Here is a 25,088-nt window from a genome sequence, read left to right as displayed (position 1 = left end):
AAATAACCTTGGGTTGTTCTTCCTGCCCAAACTCTTAACTTATCAACCTTGAACACTATGTATGTGAATACTCTAAACATTTCACTGTCTTATGTATAACTGTTTGAAAGTAGAAAGCTTTATAGAATAATAAAATTCCAGTCAGCTACAAGGAAAAGAAGAAATGTAAAGTAAATCTCATGACTAAAAGGAGCAGAAACTGCTTAAACTGATAACAAGGGAATTCCTAACGTTGGTATATTAATATTATCGTTCAGATTTATATAAAGATGACATTTACTGACCTGGGGAATGCTGGGAAGTTGCAAGTGAGGTCATGGAATTAGAAAGGTTAAGGTTAGCAGTAATACTAAGCTGGCTCTGCACTGCAGGAGGATAAGGAGATGTGGGTGTCAGGAGGGACTCCTCACTGGCTTCTTCATCAATTCCAGGCAAATACGTGTCAATCAAGGCATCAAGAAACTTAACAATAAGCTCAGCATAGTCTGGGATTTGTGTTTGCTGTAACGGAAAATAGGAAATTATTTTAGCTCCATTCTTTTTTTTTAATCCCCTTTGAAGCCAAAAATGATTAATTCAATTTACATTTTGGGCTTAATTTACTATTTTCTCTTCCTTTGTTTCACAGATCATTTAAAAAGGGGGTGGGGTAAAATTTACAGACTACCATGGGACACACAGCTGGGAGACACACATTTTATTTGGTTTACACTTTCAGACTCCAGGCGAACCTGCCATTACTGAAGGCCACGCACGGAGGCCGAATTAACCCGGAGACAATACAATGATCAGGAATGACGTCCAGACCACTTTCTAGGAGAGAATGAGGCCCAGTACCACCATGCTGGCTGTGATGGAGAGTTTCACTGCGAAGGGCTCAGAGGGTTACTCCCAACCAAACTATAAAAATCCCTGCACGATACATTTATTTTTTTGACTTCAGGTCCATTTTTTTTAATGACAACCTTTACATATCATGAGATATTCAGTGATAACTAAACAACATTCTTAAAAGTAGAACAAGGTTCCTAATTCATATTGATTCAGTGCCCTCGTATCTATGCTGCCGCCCTAGGAATGGTGAGGGGGGCTGGGGAGGGGGGAGAAACAGACATCCTGCCTTCAAGGAACCTCAGTCAATCTGGAGATTTGTAATTAAACACACATTATCTGGCACTGTATCAACTAATGTCAATGGAAGAACAAACTGAACAGGAGCAAATGAGGATATACTCAGAAAAGAATCAATCTAATCCAACAAGTTGGGAGGAAAAATGCTTACGTGAGGTAGATTTTTTTTTGCATTATGTAATTTTTTTAAAAAATTGAGATTTAATTGATATATAATATTAATTTCAGGTCATGAGGTAGATTTCAACTACAGGTAATGCTCCTTCCTAATTACAAGATACTTAAGTGTGTGCATCAGGCTCATCCAATACATGAGGGAAGGAGGGCAGAAAAGTCTACAGAGGTTTACCGTTCCCTTCTGAAAAGTCCAGAGTAAACTGAACTGAGTTGTTTTCTATAAAAACTAACACAGAAACATATTAAAGGTGCTGCCTCTTAGAGTCAAGTGGTGGAAATTTCTATAAAAATTATGTTTGTGTTTACTGTGAATCATCATTCTGGGTTTAGTAGATTGTGTGTTCTTAAAGCAGGCACACTGATGTGAACAAAAACTTTCCTTTTGTCCAGAAAAATATTTTTTCTTACCTTTGAAAAGGGTCCTGCAAACCGCCACAAGCCATTAAACCCAAAACCTGCAACAAATCAAATGTTACTCTTATAACAAGCATGAGACTCTTTTAACCTTAACATCATTAACACAGCTGATGACACAGAAAACCATACCCACACTGAAAACAGAGTTTTAGAACGTGTCCAAGTAGACTAAACTCACTTAATGTCAACTCAGTAAAAACCATATTTTAATTTTAAAGAGTTGTCAACCAGTTATTTACTGACCATAGAATTAAGAGTCAGAAAAGAGCACACGGAGAGAGAAGCATAGACAAGAGGACCCCTCAGAAAGAACCCGTCAGGCAGCGTGTGCTGTAACAGCGTGCATGCGGCAAGGGCGCCGACCACCCTCCTCCCGAAACATTTATTTACTCTGCAGGTAAGACGTCTGGTACTGTGGTGGGGACTCTTCATGGTATACCACACTCTGCACAATTCCATGAATTGGATTTAATAAATTTGGATCTTGGCACAACGACAATAAGGTGTTGATCTTAGAGTCCAACAAATTGTGCCTAAAAAATAAGAATCAACAGAGGAACATTTTAAAGGAAAATGAAATGAAACTACACACTGAAAAACATATATATTCCCCAGAACCATGTGATAAAGGTGAAAGGAGGAGTACATTTTACTTGCTAGTGCTTCCAAATTTTCTACGGTGAATTTGTGTGTTTCCTTTATTGCTATTGTTATATTTAGTCTTCAGGGAAAATACGGCAAGAGCAACCAACTCGCACTGTCATATGACCACGCTTAACCCCACTGCAGAGGGTGACCGTTTGCTCTAGACAAGGCTGGCTTCTGCCGGCCACTTAGCACACTTTAGGACCATTTCTTTCTCCTGACTGTTGGTATGTACCCAGAAAGTTAAACTAAATTTAAATATTAACTTGTATTTAATAAATGTTGAATTAGATCAAATAAGGCAAGCAAAATTAGTTTGGAGGAGGTAGAATATATGATCTAATTCAAACTTAGGAGGGAAATTTACTATTTTTAAGCAGGCTACCATCCATTAAAATAACCAAGAGCCAACTATTTAAAATTCTAAAAATTTCAAATGAGTTTTAATAAAAATAAAAAAATAATGATACCATATAGAAGACTAAATCAGGAATAGAATTTCCCTAGATTCTTTGAGAATACTTTGAAACTAATACGATTTTCACCCTTAAGAGAGAATAAAATTCATCTCCCAAAGAGGTCAATTTTGTTTTCACTTAGCTGTGGATAAATACAAAAACACTACGAAAAAAGAAACCAAAATAGGCAGCTGATTTAAAGATGGAAATTTAATGGTTCGCTCCTGAGTGAGGAAATGAACAATACTTATCATGAAGAACCACTTCAGAAAATCAACAGAATAAGAAAATGCTTTTCCTAATGTGTCTTATGCCAAAACTAGTCTCGGTCCCCAGTAAACCACTGTCTCTAAACTGAAACCACTGCCGCAGTCTTAGGTCCCCTTTTCCACAACCAGTGAACGTGGCTGGGCGGTGCTTTTCCTAAGCTTCTATGAAACATCTGACTTCAAGACCGACACAACAATTAGACACGGAAGGAGATACTTACACAACAGGAAAAACTCTGGGGAAAACAACACTGGCTTCTGCTAAATATTCATAAAGAATTCGTTGATCAAACTCATCCGTGGTGTATTTTACCAGTGTAGCCTGCCGAGATGAGAAAGTCAACACAAAACATTTCATTTTGTGGCTGAATTGTTATTTGTTTTGAGAAGCAGAAGACAGCCTTCCTTTCATGTTTTAATATTTAAGGACTTCCTAACAGGAGATTGAACAAAAACTTGGGGGAAGACAAACCCTCAAAAAGCGAAAAAACCCTTACCAGAACAGTAAGAAGAAGTGCTTGGATCTTTGGATCAGTAAGTACTTCTTCATCCAAGAGAACATTCGATTCTGACACGGAGACTTTCCGTAAATGGGGATGCTGCTGTGCTGAGGAAATCCTTTGAGTTTCTGCAGTAAGATGTAGATTAACATGATCAGCTGCGTTAATAAAAAATATACACTAGATACCACTTCACCTAATGTATTTTAATGTTGCTTCTAAAATTCAATAGCTTTTTAGTTGACACTTAAAATATCAACATAAACATCATGCAGTTACTACTCACCTATACAAAAGTTTTGACCAGCTGTTTATGATGCTATATATCATATACATGATTACTTTTTATACTGATTGCAGGATAATGGTCTTTTTAAGAACTATATAGCTTATCTTTGAAAAAAGAGTAAATGTTTCTATATTTCAACCTAAAGATTCTAAGAAACAGCTGGAATGCAAACATGGCTTTAATGTGGTCTTCCACTTGATCTGCAATGATCTAGATTAATTATTAACTTTGTTTCTCACCCATTTCATAATCAGTTTCTGCTACTCTCCTCATTTTGGGGGGTGTTGTGATCCCTGATTCCATTTCTTGCCTTTTAGGAGCCTTTGTGTCTGATATCAAGTGATCAAAACTTTTCCTTGTTCCTATAAACAAAAGTTACAGAATATGGAAGTTCATTAACCACAGTGTCTATGATTAGGAATACACTAAAAAGAAAATGTTTAGACACAAAGTGTTTAAGTTTTCACTTAAAAGAACCCAAAGAAAGCTCATACATATCCCCGGGGAAGGGTTGTTTTCCTTTATTCTCCATATTCTCAAGGAATTTGGCCCCTTAGCTTCCTGTTTCAGGACATGATGTACCTTACTGGTCCAGACGAACCTGAGATCACATTCACTGCACTGGAGGTACACTGAACACTGCAACAGTCCAGTATTTGATAAGAAATAAATAAATATGAGGCATGTACTGTTCGTTAGCAAAGATATGCCTGAACAGCCTTTTTTTTTCAATTTAAGAAATACCGCTGATGCCAAGAATTAGATATTAATAGGTGAAGAACTCCAAAGTTTTATTTTAATTCTACAAGTTTTAAAATAAATCTGCATACCCAAAAGTACTAAATAATGGATACCCTGCAAGATGCTTCGAAAATAGTAAATAGTACCACTGCTCACTTGCCTTTGAGTTTCTCCAGTCATGTGTTACACTAATGTTAACTAGCTTTCTCTTAGAAAATGCAGAACTGCCGGAACTGGATTACTGCACTTGGAAGCTGCAGCCAGTCCTGCCCATTCCGCTCCAGAAATCCATCCCAAACCTGGTCCCTCTTTCCCATTCTCCCACTGCTCTGCCTTGGCGCAGGCCTACACCATCTTTCTGTTTGGATTGCTGTATCCACCTCTGAATTGAAATGGCCCCCTTGCCAAAAATCTCTTCCTATTTCTCCACACTGAAGCCAAAAAACTTTCCTAAAAAATAAATTTGGCAACGTACCTTGCCCTACTTACAGATCCCTGCTGAACACATGATTAGGCTAAATCTCTTAACATGGCATATAGTCTCTCACAGTTTAGTTCCAATCCTTCTCTAGCCTCATTTGCTACCCAACTGTCTCTTCTGACTTTTCTTTATTCATATTATTCCTCTTCTCTTGAATGCATTCCTTTCCTGTCTTCTGTCTGTCTACCTGGCAAGAATGTATTAAAATCTTCAAGACCCAGTTCAAATGCTACCACTCTTCTACAGTTTTTCCTAATTTCCCCAGATCTTCAGGTTCCCCTCATCAAGACCTAGTGCTTTCAAGGTTCCTGGGGATGTTGTTATCGGCTGATTATAAGTCTCAGGCACCAAACCACGCGCTCTTCAGAGCCAAGGCCGTAACTTTTTCACTGGGCATGTGGGTTGAGTGAAATCAATATTGCATTTTCTCTGAAATTAGTTTTCATTTACAACATCCTTGGCATGAAATTCAAGAATTACAAAACAATTTAACAGAGAAGATTATTTATGGTCTTGTGTAACAGAAAGGAGCTCAAACAAAAGCCAACAGTCTTTATGTGACTAGTAATAGTAATTAACACTTGCAGTTTTAATTTCTTTTATGGTTTACTGGCAGGTTATTTCACACTTCACTGCTTGTTTGCTGATTTCCTTAGAGCACAGATTTTCCCCAATACCTAAAGATTCTTAAAATATACTTGCATAGATAACTGAAACCCACTGAGATATCCTCAGTGTCGGTACTGAAATATGGATCCCAATGTATTTCAGTAACACCGAAAACTTTAGCCAAAGCTGTGCAAGAGCCCCTCTGCATGTCCTCTGTGGTGAGGGGGAATCCGTGAGCTCTCCCATTATTTACGTTAGCTGCTGAAAAGGGAAAGGGGCTTACAGCATGTTAGATGTGCTTCTCATTGACAAATGCTGATGTGAATGAGTAATCTTAACTGTCGAGACTTTACACAGTAACTGAAAATCTTACCTTTTTGTCTTTAAGAAAGGATGGCAAATAAGGATTATTATAGCTTCATGCCATAGTGATATATCCTGTTCTCAGATGATAGTTTTAGGAACTATATTGTTAAAAGCCCTGCCTGTGAGTGCAGCCAGGCTCTTCCCTTCTTGTGAGTTGCTAATGTCTCTCCTACGCCCACTTCCCTGCTGCCTGGCCAGGGCAGAACAGAACAAGGACAGCTACAGAATTTAGTCTAAGAATCAGAAAGAAAACTGTTTTAAGATCTCATTCTCACTCCTCTATCTTAACTGATATGGCTTAACTGATCTATCAAACTCTCTTACAAGTGGCATCAAAAAGTTTGCTACATCAAAACCAGGAAATTTTGATAATCTTGAACAGCTTCAAATAATTCTCCAAGAGTAAAAGTATCCGAGCATTTAAAAAAATAATTCTGAAAAAATTCAACATAATTTAGAGACACTAACCAAGCAACTTCTTCGTGTTGGCCTGAGAAGGCTGCCCCATGTCCAAGCTCATGGATTTCCTGGCCCGGGGACTGGTCTGGCCCACAGTTGGGTACGTGGCTGCAAGGTAACCTTCAGAACCTTTGGGAGAGGACCATGGCTGATTCTCCTTCAGTGTCCTGAGATTTAAGCAATTGAGAAGAATTAACGCAGTGAGGAACACAACCACTGGCGGCCCCTCCCAACTGGCTGTCCCGTGACAGCCATCACTTAATTTTAAAATTGTGAATTAAAGGGCTTTAGGGTACAAACTCAAGGTATCTCCAGAAAGTATCCATTTTTTTGCCATGGTATCTTATACATATTAGGTACTCACTAAATGCTCAATAAAACTGTACTACATTGATAAATTAGGGAAACTGTACTACATTTTTAAATCAGGGAAAATCAAGTCTAAATAGATGACTGTACTCGTAGTTCAAAAAGCAAGAAAATTGACCTAAATTTATACTTTGATAGGAGATCACATACAAACTCACTTTCTCCTTTCTAAAATTAAAGGACATTATCTCATAGGAATGTCTGAAGAATAAAACCATTGAGGCCCTGGCCAGGTAGCTCAGTTGGTTAGAACGTCAATCTGATATGTGAAAGTTGTGGTTTTGATTCCTGGTTAGGGCACATGAAGAATCAACCAATGAATGCATAAATAACTGGAACAAGAAACTGATGTTTCTTTCTCTCAAATCAATTAAGAAAAAAAAAGACTATCAAAAACCAAGTATGCCTGGAAAACTGTTGCATACCTTTTAAAATTTTAATTGGAATTTATTAGGGGCTTTTAGTCAAACAGTGAGATAGTGATAAGTTGAATGACATAAGCTCTACAAATATCACATTACTTTCCTCTGTTCAACGCTACCTAAAAGTTAGATACTTTTATTTAATTGAAAATATAGAAAAATCCCCAGATGACATTTTCATGTAATTTCTGTTATAGAGAAAAATATACTACCTTAAAACCATATATACCAGTAGACATAATTTTATCTTATCATCTAAATCTGTGTTATAAAAATTTGTAAATAACTTCAATGCGATATAAGTAAATATAATATGTTGCTATGCATATTTGTTTTACGAATCTATATAGCTTAGTTTATCATTAAGCATGTAATGTTGTATTTCATGATAGTTTTTTCCTAGGCCCCATCCTGTCACCTAACACTCTGAAGATCATCTCTTTTCATTATTCAGCTGGTCTGTGCTTACAAGGAGCAAACTAATGTTAACATGACACTAGGAGGAGGATTCTCCTATTACTAACCCACATAAAATATTGTAAATTTATAAAATGAGTTTTGATTTACACACTCTTCCTGGATTATCTCTATATTCCCTTCTGGATTTTTCGGCTGTATACCTCCACTAGCATATAAAACCGAAACCTGATTATAATTATGTAATTGTGGAGAAGTCCACTTACCTATAGCCAGGGTCACCATGATGAATGGGATATGTATCCATAGGAACATTTTCCATTGAAATATCAGTAAGAAGAAGAGACTTTCTATGTTTTAGGCTACAACGACTTCGAACCTCCTCAGACACTGTGAGTAAAGCTAAGAGGAGAAAGAAGGCAGATTAGAAATGTTCATATCAGTTGACTTAAAACAGGACACACTTCTTACAAGTCCCTGAGAAGGGTAATAGCTGTTCACCTGAGGGAGTGTAAGGTCTCAGGATATAAAACACTGAGGACAGACTTACAGCCTGCTTTGCATGACTGGCTGCACATAAACACGAAATATACACAGAAACTTCATAGGCATCTATATTTCCAGTCCTCTGGTGTACATTTGATTGCAACACAAAAAGTAGGCAGAGCAGGTACTATGAGGTCCATTTCTTAGATAAGGAAAAATACTGAGATGTTAAATGATTTGCCCAAGGTCAAATGATTCAAACAAAAAAGCTGCCACAAACTGAAGTCTGCTAAATTGGGAACCATCACTTTCCATCAAATGACTACGCCCAAGAGCTGTATTATGCATAAGTGTGAAGTATTTCTGGGTAGAGAAATCAGGGGAGAGAAAATAAGGAAGGTTTCATGGAATGGTGGGGATAAGCAAACTTTCTAGGTAAGTAACAAACGGAATCAGGAAAGACTGTAAGAGGAAGAAAGGAACTTCTAGGAAATGGCAAATATATTACCTTCAAATAGCCTCTCCATTTGGAGAGGAACTAAAACATGAGGCCTGTTAAATTTAGAGAAAGAAGACAGAATCAGAAGGGCTGTGTAAGGGCGCTGGGCCAAAGAATGCAGATTTTATGACAGACAATAGGGGCCAAATAATGTCTTGAATCAAAAGTGACAAAGAGAACACGCTTAGGATTTTAATGTAAATTCTTTTATACAGAAAAATGTTTTGGCAAAACTTTCAAAATTTGAAATAATTTTTTTTAGATTTATTCACTTATTTTTAGAGAGGGAGGAAAGGGAGGCAGACAGACAGGGAAAGATCAATCAGTTGCCTCTCGCAGGCCCCCACATGGAAACCTGGGCTGCAACCCAGCCACGTGCCCTGACCGGGAATCCAACCAGTGATCCTTTGGTTCATGAGCCAGCACTCAATCAATCCACTGAACCCCACCATCCAGGGCTAAAACTTTCAAAATTTAATTACCACCATAGGACTGGACTGTGAATTCTTCACCCTGCTAAGCAACCAGCTAAAGGACCCACAGGTGTTTGTATCTTTTTGTAGGTCCTTATATACAGGTGTGGTAAGATTAACTTTGCCTATTTTGTGTTTTTACCTGCTAAATAAGCCACGCTCTGTGTATTCACCTCAAATTTGTCACAATTTCTATGTTTGTTAACCAGAGTTAGTAGCGTATGCAAAATTCTGACTGTTCTGGCAACAATGGCAGGTGAAGGATGTCTGTACCCTACAAAAAATAAAAACAAGAAGTTACTTCATTCTCTCAACAAGTATTTGCTGAGTTCGTGTTCTGTGACTAGAAATCCTGCAAGAAAAGGAAGTAGAAGGGTTAACGCCTGCCTTTCAAGAATAGCCATTTGGGAAGGCAAAACATACATCTGTGAGTAGTCAGTTAATTATACATAGGATTAAATACCAAGTCGCGTGGAATAGAATAGTATTTCTTGGAACTCTAAGGCACCTCAGGGAGATGAAAATTAGGAAAGATGATGGTGTTTTAGATATTCCATTCCCTGAAGCAGCAGAGGTTTTTAAAAAATATGAAGCTCACTTTAAGATACCTTTAAACAACAGGATTCTATGATTAAAAATTGTGTTTTTTTTAACTTAAAAAATCCCAATGACATAGAAAGTATATGTTCTCAGAGCCCAATGAATAGGGTTGATACCAGGATAAAGCCTGATTTTCAGACAGCATTTAATCACTAACACTATTCCATTTTAAAATAGGGGCTTGAACACTGAAAATATCTGGTATTCTTTTGGAAATACAGAATAAGCAAGCACTTGACCAGCCCCACTGCAGTTCCTCTTCTTGGTACCCTGTGGTAAGTATAGTATCTTCTGAGCAATCCCTATTCAGTTTAAAGATTTTAACTATCAATATTGTTTGCAGTGGTGAAATCGAACACAGGGTGGGGCAAAAGTAGGTTTGAAGTTGTTCATATGGAAAACAGTGCAGTAATTAATCCATAATAGTATAAGAATACACTCTGTTTCGTGTACTCACAGCTATAAATCTACTTTTGCCCCACCATGTATATATATTCATAGTGGTGGGTGTATGTATTATATTAGGTCAAAACTGAGGGAACCTCCATGATCCTTCCCCCAAGCCGAAAACCATTTAAATTGATATAAAACTATGGACTCAAGTTCTACCTTGAGTCTCTACTGTGGCCAAATCCAATGCTGCTTAAGACCACTGGTCTGTGCCAGCTTCTTATTCCAGGCCTTTCTTCTCACTGCTGCTGCCTCTGACTCACCACTGCATGCTGTTCCTGTTAACTGCCCCCTCTGGCCATGACTGTCCTGTGTCAATAAACCAGAGCTAACGTGCAGTGCAGCTGGCAGTGGGGAGCAAAGCCGGATTAGGGGGTGAATGAGCTGGCTCTGAGGAACAGCTAGGGATCACATCCATAACCAAGGCAGAAATTTGGAGGGGTGAGGGTAGAGTACCAAAAAGGTGATTCAATAATGAGACTGATTAATAATAAATAAGAAACAAGTTGAAGAAAATCTGTGACCAAATCACTAAGATAACATTTTCGAATATGTTACTCAAATAATATTTATTTGCAGTCTGCCTTATTTTGATAATCAAAAAGATATATTAGTGTTAACTAATATGTAGCTATAAGGAGGTTTAGCACTTAGGAATTTTATAAAAATCAATTCTTGCTTTTTAAAAGAAATCTGATATTTGATGTGGAAATTAGGCTCTATTAAAATATATATTAAACAAAACATAATTCAATAAAGCAGATAAAATTTGCTTTCACAGTAAGACACATGAGCCAAATTATTTCAATTTATTTCAAGCAATTATTTTAAGTACTTCTGGATTCTTGAAACCATTTCATAAAAATATTCTGACACAAGCCCCCTACCTTTTAAGAGGTGCCCAACCAGGGCAAAGTTAAAGTTCGAGTTGAAATTGAGTCCAACAAAATGATCCATTTGCTTGCAGTGCCATTCCAGAGGGTTCCGGATCGCCATAAACACCTCCTCCGGGCTCTGTTAAAGACAGGCATGAGAGAGTCGGTGGTTCACACAGGGACCTTCCTTAAAGGGCCCCTTCCTGCTTCAACAGCTATGACAAGATGAGTAATCCTTCAAGTTGAGAGAAATCATTTTCAGATGACTACTGAAAACCACAGAACAAGTACCTTGAAGAACATTCAAGGTACTTACTACAAATTAGTTAGTGCAAGACAGGCAATCATGTACATAATAAGTTGATGAAAGATGAAATGCAAAATAAATGACTGTCAATTTACATCCTGGTGACTTTTTAAAAATTATAATTATTTTTGCTTCAACAAGACCACCACTGTGTGGTCTTTTTGTGTACCTGGTGTTCTGTGTACATGGTGACAAAAAATCCATGGGGATGAAGAGAGATCATATTTATTGAGTGCCTACAGTATTCAATAATGTCAGATGCATCATTATATCGAAACCTTAAAGCAATCCTATGTAGTAAGGTTATTAGTGCCCTTTTACAGATTTATGCATTCTTCATTCTTTTACTTATCAAAGACTTATTATTGTGTGGTTTTGATGTGCCAGGAATAGTTCTAGGTTTTGCAGGTAACTAAACAGCTGAAAAGTGCTCACCCTGGTGAACTTTACATTCTAGTGTGGGAAAATCAGGAAAATGAAACTCCAAAATGTTATGCGACTTTCCCAGGATAATTAAGGTTTTAATAGTGTTTCCTAAAGTGTGGTTCCAGAAATATCTGCTTTAAAGTTACTAAGGTGACTGTTTAAAGGTGGAAAGCACTGGGTCCCATCTCTGAATCATGAGAGGTGATTAGGCCCCAGGAAGTTGCCTTTTTTTTTTTTAAAGAACCCCATTGTTTTCCTTACACATAAAGATTTTTGAAAGCAAACCACCAAAGGTGTTCAGGGTCATGCTCATATCTGTCTAGACTTCCATCTCAAAGAAAGGAAAGCAGGAGTAATATATGTAGGGAGATGTTTAGAGCAGCACTGAACATACATATCCTCTCACATATTCACCACCATGCCCCCCCCCTTTTTGGTGAGAACATTTAAGTTTTACTCTCAGCAAATTTCAATTACATAACACTGTTAGAAACTCCAGGCACCATGTTATACATTATCCTCATACCTCATGCATCTTACATCCTGATAACCCTTAACAAGCTTATTAATAACTGATTCCTAGTCTCCTGGGGCACTGGAGTCAATGTTAGCTCCTGCTACTGGGCTGTTCTGGCAATGAAAATGCCAAAGCAGATATTCCTAAGAGACAAACACTTCATTTGCAAATATTCTTAACATACGAATAGCCGATAGCCAGCTACCACTGCCCCCACTTGTCCTAAGACCACCCCAGAACACAGCAATGAGAATTAGAAGACAGAGGCTATAGTCCCACATCAGATGTACCAACATGGACAAACCACTTAACTTCTTTGCCCTTTTCTGTTCTGTGTAATGGAGGATTGACTGATAATCCTGAAGGTACCTGCTACCTCTAAAGTTGTATTTCCACACTCAGCTCCAGCTACTGAGGGTCTCACACTACATCTGGCAGAGTGAACAAATAATGTTTAAGACCAGGTATCTTCATACTTAAAACCATGCTCCTGTCCTCTTTCTTGCTTCTTTGTATCTGTAACTCTGCTAATTTCACTTCAAGCAAGTCTCTTGTTATACACATAGCCATTTCAAAACAACTCCTCTTTTCTCCTAGACTCTTCCCATTTTTCTCTGAAGACAAAAGGAACATAATTTCTTACTGTTAGACTTCCTCCTGTATATTCTATAAACCAAAATCCAACCTCAGTCAAGGCTGATAAATGTTAAGAGGGTATATTATGGTATGTTTTAAAGTGGGATTAGCAAAACAAAAAACTAGTACAATTAAGTACCTAAAAGTTCTCTTTAGATTATCCAACCTCCTGATCCTTATCTTTTAATTACACCTAATTTTTCATTAGGTGCCATTTTCAAGAAAAATAAACTTATTTTTATGTATTTACTCATTTTTAGAGAGGGGGGGAGAGAGGGAGAAAGAGAGGGAGAGAAATATTGACTGGTTGTCTCTTGTACATGCCCCAACTGGGGACTGAACCCGCAAACCAGGCATGTGCCCTAACTGGGAACTGAACTGATGACCTTTTGCTTTGTGGAATGATGCCTGACCAACTGAGCCACTCTGGTCAGGACAGAATCAGCTTATTTTTATATTATTTCTTTATACATGAAATGAGGGGTGGAGATGGCTAATCTTTACCTTAGGGTTATAAAAATTAGAAATAATGCACAGGGTCTGGCATGATAGCTATTCCTACTATTCAGTATTATTTGTCCCTATTCTGTTTACTAGTATTGAGAGAGTACTGTTTTCTACTCTTTTTATACAGAAAGTATGCAGTTAAGTTTAAATATTTTTAATAAGCTGGTAACAAACTATACTCACAAGTTGCATTACAGAAATGCACACTTAAGTTAGAGACCGCTTCTGATTTTTAAAGGACAATGACGACAATGATGACAACAATGACAATGAAAGGGAGGTCCTAAACGTGCACAGTCTGAGACTCCCAACAGAACGCCTGCTTACCTTGTCATTGAATATCCGGAGACTGTCTAAGGTGTGCAGGTTTTGTTCCAGGAGTGCGGTGCCTGCTGAATACAAGTTGACCTCGTCAAGCTGCAGCACAGCCACAGCTACCCAAAAGAGGGCTTTGTGCAAAGGGGAGTCCTGGCCATGGAGACACATTCAGGTTAGTAACACGAAGCACAGAACAGTTGTGTTCAAAATACATTGCAGTATAAAACAAAGCATGTTATCCCCAAATTATGCACGTATTTTTTATTTTGGGGAAGGTAAATATGTGGGTAAGCTCTTCATCTATTCTATGTGTGTGACCAGACACTGTTAGCCATGCTGAGAACATTACTGTCTACCTCCTTTGATTTCTTCCCATACCCTGGTTCCAAATCCAGTCACCAAGTTTTGTTAATTCTTCCAAACTAGTCTCTCTTGCATCTGCTTGTGGTTAATTACGCTATCCATGCTAACCTTCTTTATTCTAAGTATGGGTCCTTTTTGCCTCCAGTTTCTCCCTATCCCAGCCCACTCCACACTACTGCCAAAACAACTCTCCTAAGTCCTGCTTTTGTCATGTCACCTGTGCACTTGAAAACCTATGGGCACATTTCCAAACTCCTTCCGAAAGAATGCTGAATGTTAGATTAGTTCCATCTGATCTTCACAGCTGCCCTGTCATGGTTCTCCTGAGCAGTTTCTCCCAAACAACTAGAATGGTCCCCACGCCACCTCCCCATGGACCTGGCACTCTCGTCCAGTCCTAATGCCATGCTCCCCCCCACCCACGACATCCTCCCAGTCTCTCTAACTTTCATTCAGACTCCACCCTCTCAATTTTCTCATCACTCTCACCAGTACAAGAATCGCTGGCTGCTCTGAATTAAAAATATTTATTTTGGGGAATCCTTAGTTGGCAGTGTGGTATATGAGAAAATACATGCACAGCCTTGGATCAGAATCATGGTTCTTTCTTTTATTAGGTATGTGCCTTTGGGCAAGTTACTTAGCCCTTCTGAGCCTCGCTTTCATTTGCAAGATGAAGATGAGAGAACCATTTTACACAATTTAGGACCAGAGTGCTTGTACAACTCAGTAACAGAAATATACAAGTATTTATTTCTCTGTACTCTCTCTCAAGCCTAGAGTATCTTTGTACTCACGTCACAGAATTCTTCCAGTTTATGGCTGAAAGAGAATACCATGCCCTTATCTAGTCTAGTTTACTCATTTTACCAATGTGGACCTGTGATGGCCTGATATGTTAAATGACCTGCTTGAGGTCACACAGTTGAGATGGGCTCCGACCACCCTAAACAGTGACTGCATCGTTTCAGCCCTTTCATGTATCATCTTCAATTAGAACCGAAATTCTTGTGATGATTGGGTATGTTTCACTCAGCTTTACATTTCTCCACAACAATAATCATGAACTAACGTACTATGTGTTTACTTACTTTGTTTATTATCTGTGCACTCCACACTCACCCAGAGTGTAAGCTCTATGAGGACAGGGAGCTCATAGAGCTTACACTATGAGCTCTATTGGCTTTGTTCAGTGATATATCTCTAGCACTACACAGTACTCAGCACATAGCAGATGCTCTATGAATACTTACTGGATAAAGCAATTAAGAACACAGACCTATTTTTCCTTTAGCACTAATGAGACAAAAACAAACATCTGAGAACACGTTCTCTATACTTATTCTTCCTCTAATGTAAATAGTTCAAGTAACTACTCTAACTGTAGCGTTTTCTTTATAACTTCTTCCCAATCTACCTATTTTCTGAACTCTTTGAAAGAAAATAAGATTTAACAGGAGTATCCAAAACGAATGCATTCATCTTCTCTCCAGTCATTACCTTATTAAGGAGCGGCTGTAATTTGGTTAGTGCTATTACTGTGGCCTCTATCAGAACTTGACTGTTGTAAGTATCAGGTCCTTTTAAGCAACTCTCAAGTGCCTTTTAGGGGAAAAAAAAATTATTTTACTTTCACTGAAATAAAACATTAACTCCAAAACTGAGTCTCAGAATCAGTTCAGGAACAATTTCTTAATTAATAAATGGCAGTAGTATTTCCACCTCTGTAGTGATCTTGGCATCTAGCTCAATGCACATTTTAGTTTTTATTTTTATTTTTTTAGATTTTTATTTATTTATTTATTTATTTAGAGAGGGAAGGAAGGGAGAGAGAGAGAGAAACATCAATGTGCGGTTGCTGGGGGTTATGGCCTGCAACCCAGGAATGTACCCTGGCTGGGAATGGAACCTGGGACACTTTGGTTCCCAGCCCGCGCTCAATCCACTGAGCTACACCAGCCAGGGCAGTTTTTATTTTTTTTAGTATTTCTATAACATATTATAATATAATAAGTCAGGCATTATTATAGTTATTACCAATTAGATAATTTTATGTAACACTAGTTTTACCACATAAAGCCTTTGAAAACTGATAAAATAGTAAGAATACTTTCTTAGCAAAAGAGATAATACTTATTTCTTTTTAAGACATTTTTTATTGGAGGTTTTTCACTTCAAAGAATTATAGTGAAGAATCAAAACTCACTGTTTTAAGGTTCAATAAGCAACATGCAACACATATTATTAAGTTCCAATTTAGTGTCCTTTAGAAAAATGCAAGATTTGCTTTATAGCCTGAGAACCACAGATACTGAGGAAGAGGGAGAAGGGAGAGGTACCTTGCTGAGAATACGGATAATCTGCTTTATCTGCCCATGAGACACTCGTTTGCTAATGCAGCCGAAGACAACAAGAGCTCTTGGTTGAAGGGATGGATTATATTGAAATGCAAATCTGCAATTAAAGACCCAAAGAGCTTATAAAAATTTTTATGTTTATATATAATAAGTAATTAAATAAAAATACTGATCATGCAGTATTATCTATCTTTTCAACAATATACATACTTTTAAACTTACACTGATTTGGGTCATACCTTTGAGCTAGTTCTGTCCACTGGTCCAGCCACTTGCATGTGGGAATATCTCTCATACATGCCTAAAAATAAAGGATACTCTGCATATATTTAGGTACATAAATGTTCTACAGAGACATTCATTTTTAAAATATATTTTCTTGATTATGCTATTACAGTTGTCCCATTTCCCCCCCTTTATTCCCCTCCGCCCCAAACACCCCCTCCACCCGCATTCCCCTGCTTTAGTTCATGTCCATGGGTCATACATATAAGTTGTTTGGCTTCTACATTTCCTATACCATTGTTAACCTCCCCTGTCTATTTTCTACCCACCATTCATGCTACTTATTCTCTGTACCTTTTCCCTCACTCTCCTCCTCCCACTCCCCTGTTGATAACCCTCCATGTGATCTCCATTTCTGTGATTCTGTTCCTGTTCTAGTTTGCTTAGTTTTTTTTTTTTTAGGTTCATTTGTTAATAGCTGTGAGTTTGTTGTCATTTTACTGTTCATATTTTTTATCTTCTTTTTCTTAGATAAGTCCCTTTCATATTTCATATAATAAGGGCTTGGTGATGATGAACTCCTTTAACTTGACCTTATCTGAGAAGCATTTTATCTGTCCTTCCATTCTAAATGACAGCTTTGCTGGATAGAATAATCTTGGATGTAGGTCCTTGACTTTCATGACTTTGAATGCTTCTTTCTAGCCCCTTCTTGCCTACAAGGTTTCTTTTGAGAAATCAGCTGACAGTCTGATGGGCACTCCTTTGTAGGCAACTGTCTCCTTTTCTCTTGCTGCTTTTAAGATTCTCTCTTTCTGCCCTGGCTGGTGTAGCTCAGTGGATTGAGTGTGGGCTGTGAACCAAAGGGTCACCAGTTCGATTCCCAGTCACAGTATATGCCTGGGTTGAGGGCCAGGTCCCCAGTATGGGGAATGTGAGAGGCAACCACACATTGATATTTCTCCCCTCTTCCCCTCTCTCCAAAAATGAATAATAAAAAAAAACTAAAATAAATAAGATTCTCTCCTCTTTAATCTTGGGTAATATAATTATGATGTGTCTTGGTGTGTTCCTCCTTGGGTCCAAATTCTTTGGGACTCTGAGTTTCCTAAATTTCCTGAAAGTCTATTTCCTTTGCCAGATTGGGGAAGTTCTCCTTCATTATTTTTTTCAAATAAGTTTTCAATTTCTTGGTCTTCCTCTTCTCCTTCTGGCAACCCTATGATTCAGATGTTGGAACATTTAAAGATCTCCAGGAAGTTACTAAGCCTCTCCTCATGTTTTTGAATTCTTGTTTCTTCATTCGGTTCTGGTTGAATGTTTCTTTCTTCCTTCTGTTCCAAACCATTGACTTGAGTCCTGGTTTCCTTCCCGCCACTGTTGGTTCCCTGTAGATTTGTCTTTAGTTCATATAATGCAACCTTCATTGCTGCCTGGGTCTTTTTTATGCTGTTGAAGTACCCAGTGAGTTCCTGCAACATCCTGATAACCAGTGTTTTGAACTGTGCATCTGATAGGTTGGCTCTCTCTTTGTTGCTTAGTTGTATTTTTCCTAGAGCTTTGATCTGTTCTTTCATTTGGGCCTTTTTTTTTTGTCTCAGCACACCTGTTATGTAGTAAGGGTCAGAGCCTTAGGTGTTCACCAGGGCAGGGCAACCCACGTGATGCACTGTGATGCTGTATGGGGGGAAGGGGTCCGAGAGGGAACAGTGCCACTTGCTTAGCACTCTGAGGGCTTTCAGTCATTCCCCCCCCCAATCAAATTGGGCCCTTCTGGTGCTGATTCCCAGGTGGGTGGGCTTGTATATGTTCTAGGACCCTGTGGGTCTCTCCAACAAACTCTCCTGTGAGGCTGGGAGTCTCTCCCACTGTCAGCTTAACCCCCACAGGTGTTCTCAATCAGAGGTTTGAGGCTTTATTTCCCCTAGCTGGAACCCTGGGTTGTGTGGTCTGTCTTGCTCCCCAGGTTTTCTTCCCAGTTTATCTGCACACGAATGTGGGACCGCCGGTCCGGCAGCGGCCGCCTTGCCATGAGTCCTCTCCCCCTGACTGCCCATCTCTGCCCCTTCTACCAGTATGGACGAATGTTTCTTCTTTAACTCCTTGGTTGTCGGACTTCTGTACAGTTACATTTTCTGGCAGTTCTGCTTGTTTTTTGTTTTTAAATTTGTTGTTGTCCTTTTTCTGGTTGTGTGAGGAGACACAGTGTGTCTACCTACACCTCCACCTTGGCTGGAAGTCTCCAGAAACATTTAAATACTATTTATTATAATGTCATCAAATAAATAACATGTTTTATCAATAAACATGTTCCATGGAAGTGTTTTTATTTAAGCATTAACTGTAGAACAGAATAAAGCAATTTTTCTTCTAGATAGTTTAAAGTTCCTTATCATTTTGGCTTACGTACCTCCATGATCTCTAGCAAAGCCTCTGTGACTGTTTCCAAGGATGTCAAAGCGAAAGTCTCCCTCTCATAGGAGCCAGGAGAGAATGACCTGTCCCGGTAACTGGAGCGGAAGGCAATGACAGCGGCTGACTTCACTTTGCTGATGCCAAACAGCAAGTAAAATTTGGGTAATGAGAACTCTGTCAAACTGAGTCTCAAAACCTGCTTGGTCTCTTCTGTAAAAGGAAAAAAAAAAGACTTTAAACATATTTTTTTATTTTAAAACATATTTCATTTTAAATTTAGAAAATTTGAGTATCATGGTCAAAATTACATAACCGTGCTCCTTAAACTAACCCTCTAGACACATTATCTTAGTGTTCATTGCTTTAGCGCCATTTAATCTACAGATTTGTGCCAGCAATGCAACACCGTCAACTTTGGCTTTGGCTTACGTGGCAACTACAAGAGTCTACAGGCCAAATAAGCACAGAAAGTCTCTGATATAGCTTGATATGGCATGGAAGTAATTTATTATTTATTATTTTTTAAAAGATTTTATCCATTTATTTCCAGAGAGGGATGGGAGGGAGAAAGGAGAAACATCAATATGCAGTTGCTGGGGGTCATGGCCTGCAACCCAGGCATGTACCCTGACTGGGAATTGAACCTCTGACACTTTGGTTCGCAGCCCGCACTCAATCCACTGAGTTACGCCAGCCAGGGTAATTTATTATTTTTGAATTAGCAGCTTAGTGTTAGGGCACCACAATAAACAATAAGCTAATCTCTGTCGATCAGACGATGTAAACTGGAGACAGGAGCTGGTGAAACACCAATGATAGTCCTGGAACTTACCACTAAAATGAAGCTGTGAACAAGTACACAGAGAGTGAATGATATTAATGACCAATCCGTGTGTGGAAGCTCTAAGGGAGAGTGGCCCTGTGGCCACTAAGAACGTGACCACGTGGAAGAGGTAGGGGAGATGAGCTGCTACATCCAGAGAGTTGTTGAAGGACAGCATTAGCATGTAGCGCGCGAGAATAGCAATATCGTCCCACATGAGATGCTGCTCTAAAGTAGGGGTCGGAGATAAGCATGTCTTGTCAATTATTTTGCACATCCTTCCAATAACCTGTAAGGAAGCAGAGTTTTAAAAACATGGGGGCTAATAAAGTTTTATCATTAAAAACTTTCAGTTTAACTAGTTACAAACAAAAAACCTGATGACGATACAGAGATACATTATACTGCAGTCCAGAAGGCATAGGAAAAGTGACTATTACCTTGCTTGAAACCAATTTCACGTTTCCAGAAGCCAGAGCTACAGCAGTATCTGCCATCACCTCAGCTTTTATCGATCCCAAGCCACCCGTTGCACTGGTTTTGATGAAACTGTCTAGTACAACATCAAGGAGATCTGTAATCTGGTGGAAGAGAAAAAAATAATCTCTTAGCCACTCTAGCAACTTAATTTTTACTTTAAAAACACTTCAAGGAGCAGCCCAACATGAAAATTCTTTTTACCAGAGGCTTCTGAAATACTAGGTTTTATTCAGAGACCTGTCAGTAAATAAAACATGGAAAAGATAGGATGATAAAAGATGAAGACATTCCTTCAGAGATTAAGAAACTGAAATTCAAAAATTTTAAATCTCTGTATTAATTTTATTTACTTGCAAAGTATCTCTGTTCTCTTCTAAGAAAACGTATGATCAATATAAAATATAATTATTTTAAAATATAGGAAATGACATCAGTACTGAGATGTTTCATAGAGCTTTAAAATAGGCTCCAAGGTACTTAAAATTATTTGGAGGATTTGCAGCACTGTTTGAGTAAGAGTGACTACTTTGAAAAATTGTATGTGTAATTCTTGACAGATAAAGAGAAAATGCATATGCTGTATTTTAGTATTGTTCTTTTATGCTAGAACTATAAATGAAAGCAGGTGTCCCTAATACCAGCATCAAGAAGCATTTACTGACACCCATGGTATGTAAGCTACTGGAGCACATTATAAACACTATTTACCAGAAGTGACATCAGATTTCTATAGTTAAATTCTATCTAATTAGTTATGCCATGGAGAAGAGTGCTACAATAACTAGTTTTTCTTTGGCTGAGATATGCACTAGACATTTACAATTTTGAACCAGATCAAGAATTAGGTGGGTGTCTATATGCTTTCTGATAGAGGGACTGTCTTTCTACAACTGTATCTCTAGTGCCTAGCACGCTGCTTTGCATTAAGTGGGTACCAGACAAGTATCTGCACAGAGGAGCTACTAGGTAAATATTTAAGCAAACTCAATACCTGCCCAAGGCTCCCCCATATTTTTGCTTGGATGGATGGGTACATCTGCTTCTCATTTATGGTCATTGTTATTAGCTTATCCAGAATAGCAGTAACTCTTTGTCGTTTGGCATCATCGTTGTGCTTACAAAAACGGACCAGATTTGACAGCCATGGAGTCATGTATTCTAAACAAAGGTGTTTCAATTCAATACCTGGGGGAAAACACGCTGTTAGCATAAATGGTCAATGAAAATGCCATCAAAATTTATTTTAAATAATATTATTTTAATTATTTCAAATTATTTTCAAATAAAGGGTTGGGAGAGGGAAAGGTAAAAGGTGAAGCCCATTACCTAGAATCAGGCCTAAGGAAAAGATATCTGGCAAATATATTACTAAAGATGGAAGTGAAGAAAGAGAGCAAGCCTTGAACAAAATTTTTAAGGCCAATAAACCAATTTTGACAAGTTTTATCTTGTGTTTCACTCTTAACTATTTCTCTTCTAGCTAAAAATACTTACTAAGTTTTATTCCAACTGTAAAAGGAATATGTAGTGATACTGGAAAGTTTGGTAAAAAGAAAGCATCACCGCAAAAAACAAAACCACTATTACTATCCTTGTGTATCACCTCCACTCACCTCAGGCTTCCCAATCTACCTCGAGTTCACGTACATTTGTGTGTGTGTTTGTACACACATAACCCACTCCAACTTCACAAAAATTAGGGTTAGGCTACATATGCAGTATGTTCTGAATCTTTTTTCATTAAACAATATAGTGAGATTGAAAATTCTCCAAAAACATTTTTATTTTATTTGGAAATAACTTCAGTCTTTTGAAAAGACATAAAAATAGTACAGAAATTCCTTTGTATGCTTTACCTAGAATCCCCCAATCCTTCTTGCTGTGACACACACATACCACACAAACGTGACCGCTTTCGGTGTGCACACTTCAGTGGCATTAAGTACACTGTTGTACAGCCATCACTACCCCTCACCTCCAGAATGTCTTCATCTTCCCCAACTGAAATTCCGTTCTAAAAACATATTTTATGGCTTCACATTATTCTATCACATGGAGATCCAATGATTTAATCAGTTCTTTATTGTTTGACTTTTAGGTGTTCTAATTTTTTGCTATTATAATGTCATGTGGATTTCAAAAGGAAACACAATAAGCCAATGGAAATAGAGGTCAGAATATTGGTTATGCTTGGGGCGAGGACAGTACTGACAGGAGCCTTCTGGATGCTATACACGTTCTGTAGCTTGATCTGGGAGATGGTTTTGTGATGTAGTCACAAATAAAAATTCATCAAGCTGTTCATTTAAGACACTCAAGGTCTGGACACTTTACTGATAAGATATACCTCATTTAAAATAATCTAAAGAAAAATAATGCTATGATAAACACCTGAACATTAATTCTTTAGAATAAGTTATAAAAAGCAGAATGATGAGGCTAAAAGGACCTTCAGGATCTTGACATGTGTGTCCAAACTACTTTCTAGTAAAACTGCCTGTTTGCAACTCTGCAGACTAGCACCGATGGTTTGTAAAAACTCTCTGCCAGTCTGACAGCTGAAAGTTGTCTTACTATTTTATTATTTTTTCAGTTTACATTTGTTTAATTTTATTAGTGAACTTCTTAATAGATAAATATCCTTTTTTAGTATGACCTGCATGTTGCTGTTGATCCATTTTTCTCATTAATCTATAAGAACTCTTCATGATTAATATGTTAATTTTTCTCATATTTGCTACAATCATATTTCCTAGTTTTTACATTTCTCTCAATTTTTTGAAATAGACATGTTTTGAAGTTTTATGTAGTCCAATCTGCTCACTGTTTCCATCATTTGTTTGCTTCGTAAATTCTTACCCAGGAAGCAACTAAATCTTCTTCTTCTTTTTTAATGGTTCCAGCTTTTCTATTCAACTCTTACGCACAGTTAGGCCACATTTTGGTATCTTGTGGTTTGTGGTGAAGATGAAGGCCCAATTTAATTCATTTCCCAGCCTTGCTTCTGAAATGATTTAATCTTTCCCAAGTTAGACTGGTGCTTCTCTGTCAGTCTGTCTCCTGAGCTGATCTGACTGCCGACTCTTTAATAGCTGTGTTTTAACTACTGTACCCTTATAATGTATTCAAGTATCTGTAATAGCAAGTCACTCTCAGTTTTCTTTCCTTTCACTATTTCCTTAGCTATTCTTGTACTTTCAAGTGAAATTTGTAATCATTTAAAATTCTGCCTCATTCTTAATCCTCAAATCTCATAGAATTCTGACTGGATTGCATTGAATTCGTAATAATCTGGAAAAAATTATTCATTCAGGAGCACAGTATTCTTGGTCACTCAAATCTCTTTGTATATTAACATTTCTCATTGAATCTTTATACTTTTCTTGTTTTGTCAGTCTTATGCTTTTTTTTAGTTATATTCCTACATTCATTATTATGTAAAATATACAGTGACCTGATCTCAATGAACTGTCAAAGCCTTCAATTATCTAATACAGAAAAACCAAGAAAAATACAGAAAAACAGGTTGTATGTGCTATGGAGAGCGGAAGGGAAGACACTGCTAGGAAACTAACTGAGAGAAGGGCAATAGCTGCACTTCCACAGGGTCAGAGACGGACAGGTGCAGAGGGCAAATGTTAGTTAAGTTCACGAGACCCACTACACAGAGCCCAGGCAGGAGGTGACGCTGGACCCCGAGTCATGTGCCGCTGCATTCTCCGGGAACTGACCAGGAACAGCACAATCACAGTTCAAAGCCAATCTGAAGAGAGGAGACAATGCTTCCTTAAAATCAAGGAGACAATGCAGATACTTGACTCATTCAGAATAATCTGCTGAGAAGAGAAATACTGAAGCTAATTAAACTGAAACATGGTGAAAGAAATACTTTGTGAGTGGTCCAGAGACATGTAAGGTATCAAAACCTTGCCATCTTGCTTTTATTGCCAGAATTTTAGATTTCTCAATGTGGTATGCCAAAGTTCTTTCAGTTACACAGTACCACAGATGAAAAATTAGAAGAGGTAGAGAAGTAAAACTATAATCAATTACAGATTTCACTGGTCAATTCTGAAATGAAAGCATTTTCTTTGAATTTCCTTAGAGTCATTGTTAACATATTAAAGAAAATTATCATTACTTACTAGACTTGCTAAATCCAGAAATACACTCTTCCAAAAATTCTAAGGTGAGGTGTGGCTCATTGGCAGCCAGCGTCTTACTAATCGAGACGATGAAGAGGGTGTTGTTAGCAGGGATACATAAACCTGATGTCTCTAGTAACTGGCCCTCGATTTTTAAATTAAAGGTACAAGTTAAGGCACACAGAAGATTATAGGCAGCTGACCTAGGAGAAAACACAAATGAAATTGTTTTAAGACTTATTTTTTCTTATAATTAAAAATTTTTTTAATAAATACAACTTATGACTCTATTACAAAGCATAATCAACTATTTTTATGTATGTATGTATGTATGTATTTTTAGAGAGAAGGAAAGGGAGGGAGAAAGAGAGGGGGAGAAACATCAGTGTGTGGTTGCCTCCCACGCACCCCTCACTGGGAACCTGGCCTGCAACTC

General features: G+C 38.0%; 1 protein-coding gene across 9 annotated transcripts in view; it reads right to left on the bottom strand.

The window, feature by feature from the left end:
* The window catches only part of NF1 (neurofibromin 1), a 226,277-nt gene that overhangs the window by 14,639 nt on the left and 186,550 nt on the right, over positions 1-25,088 (bottom strand). For 4 of the 9 annotated variants that reach the window (XM_036033379.1, XM_036033378.1, XM_036033382.1 and 1 more), the window contains 19 exons: positions 24,653-24,855; positions 21,499-21,707; positions 20,468-20,608; positions 20,037-20,316; positions 19,200-19,414; positions 16,804-16,865; positions 16,547-16,661; positions 15,708-15,809; positions 13,854-13,994; positions 11,146-11,272; positions 9,351-9,482; positions 8,017-8,152; positions 6,552-6,709; positions 4,126-4,248; positions 3,595-3,725; positions 3,319-3,419; positions 2,116-2,258; positions 1,717-1,763; positions 285-501 (listed from right to left, as the gene is read on the bottom strand). In XM_036033379.1, the coding sequence (XP_035889272.1) occupies positions 285-501; positions 1,717-1,763; positions 2,116-2,258; positions 3,319-3,419; positions 3,595-3,725; positions 4,126-4,248; positions 6,552-6,709; positions 8,017-8,152; positions 9,351-9,482; positions 11,146-11,272; positions 13,854-13,994; positions 15,708-15,809; positions 16,547-16,661; positions 16,804-16,865; positions 19,200-19,414; positions 20,037-20,316; positions 20,468-20,608; positions 21,499-21,707; positions 24,653-24,855 (2,783 nt within the window). The remainder of the gene's footprint in view (positions 1-284; positions 502-1,716; positions 1,764-2,115; positions 2,259-3,318; positions 3,420-3,594; positions 3,726-4,125; positions 4,249-6,551; positions 6,710-8,016; positions 8,153-9,350; positions 9,483-11,145; positions 11,273-13,853; positions 13,995-15,707; positions 15,810-16,546; positions 16,662-16,803; positions 16,866-19,199; positions 19,415-20,036; positions 20,317-20,467; positions 20,609-21,498; positions 21,708-24,652; positions 24,856-25,088) is intronic. The other 5 variants (XM_036033380.1, XM_028519443.2, XM_028519445.2 and 2 more) reach the window with 3 other exon arrangements.

This window comes from Phyllostomus discolor, chromosome 8 (assembly GCF_004126475.2).
Source record: "Phyllostomus discolor isolate MPI-MPIP mPhyDis1 chromosome 8, mPhyDis1.pri.v3, whole genome shotgun sequence".
Lineage (NCBI taxonomy): Eukaryota > Metazoa > Chordata > Mammalia > Chiroptera > Phyllostomidae > Phyllostomus > Phyllostomus discolor.
Note: the sequence above shows the minus strand (reverse complement) of the source record. Positions and strands in the feature narration are given on the sequence as shown.